Source organism: Colobus angolensis, unplaced genomic scaffold (genome assembly GCF_000951035.1).
Source record: "Colobus angolensis palliatus isolate OR3802 unplaced genomic scaffold, Cang.pa_1.0 Scaffold498, whole genome shotgun sequence".
Classification (NCBI taxonomy): domain Eukaryota; kingdom Metazoa; phylum Chordata; class Mammalia; order Primates; family Cercopithecidae; genus Colobus; species Colobus angolensis.
In genome coordinates, this window is record NW_012118465.1 from 45917 (window position 1) to 51790 (window position 5874).

General features: G+C 42.7%; 1 gene segment (V, D, J or C); it reads right to left on the reverse strand.

The window, feature by feature from the left end:
- Positions 1-4085: 4085 nt before the first annotated feature.
- LOC105524301 overlaps positions 4086-5874 on the reverse strand; it is a 10911-nt gene continuing 9122 nt past the window's right edge. Inside the window, 1 exon segment of the V gene segment in view lies at positions 4086-4379. Within this exon segment, the coding sequence occupies positions 4156-4379 (224 nt within the window).

The following is a 5874-nucleotide window of genomic DNA, read 5'->3' on the forward strand; positions in this document are numbered from 1 at the left end:
GCTGAGCAGGGACCTGCCCATTGCTGAGAACTTTGAGTGACCAGAGGGGGTCTGAGGAACACAGAGCGGCAGGTGCCGGGGAGACAGGCAGTGGAGCTAGGCCACGGTGGAGGAACATTTGGTGCCCAGAGCTTCCTGTGGGCAGGTCCTTCCCAAGAGCGCTCCTGTCAGACAGAGCAGCACATGAGGCTGAGGCTATGCGGTCACAGGATGAAAGCCCTCCATAGCCTATTGGCAGCCTCCCCTCTGACTGGAGCCATGTGGGATCTATCGGCCCAGTTTTCGCGGCTCACACGGCTGCTGGAACCCTGTTCACAATGGGGTTCCTTGATCAGCTTGGCTGCTGATGGCCAGAGTGATATCTGTCCAGGCAGTTGAACCCTGACCCGGGCAGGCGTGTGTCCACAGGGAACTGGGAGCCAACAGGAGCTCAGAGCTGGGCCAGTTTTCTGCTGGAGTCAAGCTAAAATAGAACACTCTTAACACTCTGGCCAGCCCTACAGATGACAGTGGCCTTCTCTCTGGGGACACAGGAAAAGGGGTAAGAGACGGGGTGCACACAACATACCCACTGGCATCTATGTCAGGAACAAACATGAACATCCCGAAGTATTAATACCAAGCAAGTAATTCATTCAGTTTGATGAAGTTCTGATCAGAAAGCAAAACAGGCTAACCACCTCATCTTCAAGGAGACATTCTAGTACAAAATGCAAGCAATTAGGATGAAGCCTGCATCTTCCTTCCTCACCAGAGAATCAGAGCAGCAGGAGGAGCAGGAACAAAGCTGGGTCCCCACGTCCACAGGGAGCCTCCGGAGGGAGATTCTGCTTGAAGCTGGCAAGGATGGTGTAGTAGTCCGCTGGGACTCAACACCAAAATGGATATAGCTGGACAGCTTAAACCACAGAATTTAAGTTTTACATTTCTGGTGGCTGGAAATTGCAAGATCAAAGTCCAACAGGGTTCACTTTCTGCCAAAGTCCTTCTTTCTGGTTTGGAGATAGCCACCACGGGTAGAAAGTTGAGTTAGGGGCAAGAGGGAGAAGAGAGAGAGAGGAGAAAGGAGAGCTCTCTGGTTTCTATTCTTATAAGAACATTAATTCTATTGGATCATGGTCCCATCCTTTTGACCCCATTTAGCCTCAATTACCTCAATCATCTCCTACAGCTGCATAAGAGGAGTAAGGCCAGGCTTACATTCTCAGATCACAGAGCACAGAGGGGTTTCCCCACAGCACAGCACACTGCAAGCGCCTCCCGGGTGCTTCAAATCACACAGGAGACCCCATTTCAGCCTTAGGGGCTCCATGTTGATAATCAGACATCATCACCCTTACAATGCAAGTTATATTTTTAGATCAAGGCAATCTCTTTGTGTGTGTGTGTGTGTATGTGTGTGTGTGTTTTTGGGGGGGGTTTGTTTGCCATCTACAGGCAGGTTTTTGACATAGCAACATTTAGGATGTTTGATTTTGTGATAGTGAACATTAATTATTAAACATAAATAATAAACTTAATGCATTGGTTGTTTAAAATAATGAATTAAACTTAATACATTGATTGAAGGACTTAAAATGAGTGTAAAGGGATAAAAAGACAGAGTCCTTCCAAAGGAGGAGTGTCTGTCACAGATGAGTCTTTTTTTATCAAATGACCCTTCAGCAGTAATTCTCAATGGTAAATGACAACTTCAGATAGGCTGCCACAAATATAATCATATATTCAAAAAATTATTTCCAGGAATTGTGCAAATACATTTTCAGATTAAAAAAGCAAAAAGTGTGAGTTTTTCACCAGTTTCACTTGGTGAAAAATTTCACAAACCTGTGCTTTCCACAAAAGAACATTTATCCCTGGTGGAAAACTGGAGTTTTCTTTGGTCTTTAGAAGAAAACAGCTTTCCCTTCACTCTGTTCCACCTCATGCTGCTGAGGATGGCCGTGGGGGCAGAGGCTGTGAGGAAGGAGGAAGGCTGTGTGCTGAGGGTGGTCGTGCCTCCTGCCCACCTGAGTGACCTCATGGAGCAGAGCCACCTACAGCACGAAGGCCACCTGCCTGCCTCTGTACTGCCATGGCACAGAGAAACCTTGTCACATTCAGTCCACCATATTTTGAAGCTTCTCTGTAACACATTTGATTGTGCTCTGATTCTCTTTGTATCTCTTTCAGTATTTGGAATCATTTGTTTTTCACCATTTTGACTTGAGAGTATCGCCGCTTGAGATATCAGCACCATGTAGGTTGTGTGTTTGTTTGTTTTTTGGAGGTGTCCAACCACCTTGAGTGGTTTGGGCCTTTTCCCCTGTCTCATATCAAAGCAGAATCTTAGGTCACTAGGTGCTCTCAATCACCTGATGGCTAAAGATGGTGATGACATTGCTTAACTCCTGCCCTTGCTACTTACGCTTGTCTTCTCTCCCAGCATTCTGTAATAACTTTTAAGCTCCATGATGCATTAATTAGCATTTTAAACACTGTATTAAGTGTCTTATGTTTCTTATTTTCACAGTTTCAGTCTGCTTGATTTCTATATAAATATAGCAATGTCTACTAAACCCAGTAGATATGACGCTTCGGAATTTTAATTGCACTTGTCATGAAATCCACTACCTTAGAGTAGAAAATCATCTTAAATATACTTTGCACTTTAAACCTAAAACAGGAGCTTCTTGTTCTGTTGCTTCAATCATTTTGTGTCTATTACACAATATTCTAATATGTAACTGACATAGCTCATCGTTGAGTTTGATAGAATATTATCACAGTAGAACACTATTTTGTACGGAATCTATTGAAAGAATAAATTTTCTATGTTTTTACAACTAAAACATATGATTCAGATCCATTTTCTGGTAATGATGATATCATATGTAAATAATACATTTTTGTAATATTTGAAACCTTTTGTTATGATGACATAGTACTAAATTTATCATCCCTAAAATCGTACTTAGAATAAATACTTTTACAATTAGAATTTGTTTGAGAAAAAAAAAAAACCTCTCATATAATTCTGCATTTTTCCAGTGGCATATTTAGTAAACTCTGTGTTCTCCATCTCTCAGTTTTCCAGTGGCATATTTAGTAAACTTTTGATAGAGTTTTGCCTTGTAGCCCAGGTTGGAGTGCAGTGGTGCTATCTCAGCTCACTGCAACCTCCACCTCCCGGATTCAAGTGATTTTCCTGCATCAGTCTCCCAAGTAGCTGGGATTACAGGTGTGTGCCACCACGCCCTGGCTAATTTCGTATTTTTAGTAGAGATTGGGTTTCACCACGTTGATCAGGCTGGTCTCAAACTCCTGACCTCAAATGATCCACCCACCTTGGCATCCTGAAGTGCTGGGAATATAGGCATGAGCCACTGTACGCAGCCTGTGCTGCTTATTTCTGAAGCTCACTTGTGGAGTGGCAAGAACTCCCTCTTCACTGTGAAAAATGTAATTGAGGCAAATCAAAATATTTTGGCATTAAGATCTTATATTTGCCATGGATTTACAAAGTCTAGGAATAGTCAGAAATTAGACATTTTTACTAATTATTCTTATCCATACTCCCCCCTGAGGACAGCTTGTATAGAACATGATCTCCAACATGATACTGGAAAGTGCAGTTTAGTATGAGTGATAAAGTGAAACAGAAAGTAAGGAAAGTGGGAAAATACCAATTTCCCAGTAATTTCAAGTATTATCACCAAGTATTAACTTATGTAAAATAAACCCCAAGCTGGTCATTTTCCACATGGATTCCACTTGTGTTGTCACTAAACTGCATCTATGTTCTGGCTGTTACATGCTGACTGAATGTACTTGGCAAATGTGGGCAAGACAGGCAGGATGAGGATGAGCCTGGCAACTGATAAAGCTTTGACCATGTGGGACTGAGGTGCTGCTGAGACTCTCATGGGCCAGAGTCCTCAACAGCAAACCCTGCCCCTGAGTTCACCAACAACCTCCTCTTCTGCAGACTCAGAGACCCTGCTGAGCTACTCCCCAGACAAGCAGTGGAAGTGAGCAGCTGGGACACCCCAGCAGGGAGCTTTCTGTATTGGTCTGTACCACCGCAGGAGGAAACGCTATAGCTTGCATGCAGTAATCAACCCCAACATCCTCAGCCTCCACCTTGCTGATTTTCAGTGTGAAATCAGTGCCTGATCAACTGCCACTGAACCTGTCTGGGATCCCAGAGGCTCTGCTGGAACCCCCATAAATCAGGAGCTGCGGAGACTCGCCTGGCTTCTGCAGGTACCAATCCAAATAGGTTTTTCCATCACTGTATACAAGGCTCTGACTAGACCTGCAGGAGATGGAGGCCAGCTCTCCAGGGGAGACAGGCAGGGAGAGTGGAATCTGGGTCATCACAATATCCCCACTGGATCCTGAAATTATGAGAGAGAAGTGCAAGGTTAGGTGAAAGCATAATGAGTAACTTTTGAGATTTGCCTCATGATATTGATTTATGGCTAATCTTTTAGTTTTACAAATTTTTAATCATATCATAAAAACAAACTTTTTAAATGAATCCTTTATTAAATAGGCACAAGAGCTCTTTCATTTCTCAAGATATTATTCAGAGCACTGATTTTAGGAGGTTTCTATTGTCAGGGCAAAATATAAATTCCTCTCCCTGGATCATAGGCCACATTCTTTTAACACATGGTTAGAATAAACATGGGAATCAGTAGGGCCACCAGGGCTCACCCTCCCACCCCCTTCTCCTCCCTCATCTCCTTCCGTCCTTATCAGGGACCTAGAGCATTAGCAAACCCAGGAGCTAAGCTGGGAGCCTCATTGTGAGAAGGTGCCCTGAGGAGTCCTGATCAGTCCAGGCAAGGTTAGAGCTGAGCTTTTATCTCAGACTCACAAGGGAAGGTCCTCCCTAGAGGACAATATGCAAATGCCCTGGTGGGTGCAGTGGTGTGGAAAGAGCACTGGGTGGGGGGTGAAGGACGGCAGATATGTCTTGTCTGTGAGCAATGTGATAGCAAGTGTCCCTTGGTGGGAAACTAAGAAAATCTAATTCATCAGTATAGTAGGAAGAAGGATCTGAATTTGAAAGTTTGGATCTTGGGCAAGTAACATTTTATAGGATGTCAGGGCTTCCAAATTCTTGCCGACTCTGAGTGTGAACCCGTGTCTCCCCCTGGCCTGTATGTGGCACAGCCACAATCATGAGACCACAGTCCAAAAGGAGATTCTCTATGTAGGAAGAGCAAGAACTGGATCCCTGGTTTTAAGTCTCAGGGTTGGCAGTACTATGGATGACATTTTCCTGGGTTTTCACTTAAAGATGATCACAGCTCAGGGATATGAATCTACCATAAAGTGGATCGTTACAATAGGAAAACAACCTGAGTATTCTTCATTTGTCAGTGATGTGCTTAATATTGAATTTAGCAGCTCCTGAATAATGGTGCATGCATCAAATCACGTCACAAGGACTGTCACTGTCCTGAAAAAGACTAAAATCCTGGGAGTGATTAAAAGAATAGTTTCTAGTGCTATGTAATCTTCAATGATTTAATACAACACCTGATTTGCTTGGTAAAGAACACACACCCCGAAAAACCAAACAGAGCTCTAGGTATTATTATTCCACACAAAGCTTGTCCTGATTATCTTCTGGGAAATGCACTGGCATAAGATGTTTTAACATAGTTGGTGAAAAAACATTGAGTAAAAATGATATTGAGCTTAAAATGTTGAACTTCATGGCAGTAACCTAAATTGAGAACATCAAATTGTAATGTGAAAGTAAGATCAGAATAAAGGTATCATATTTCACTATTTAAATTTTTATTTGTTCTTTTCTTTCATTACTTTTTGTAAATCTTATGTATTTGAGTGTTTTTTTGTTTTGTTTTTTTTGTTGTT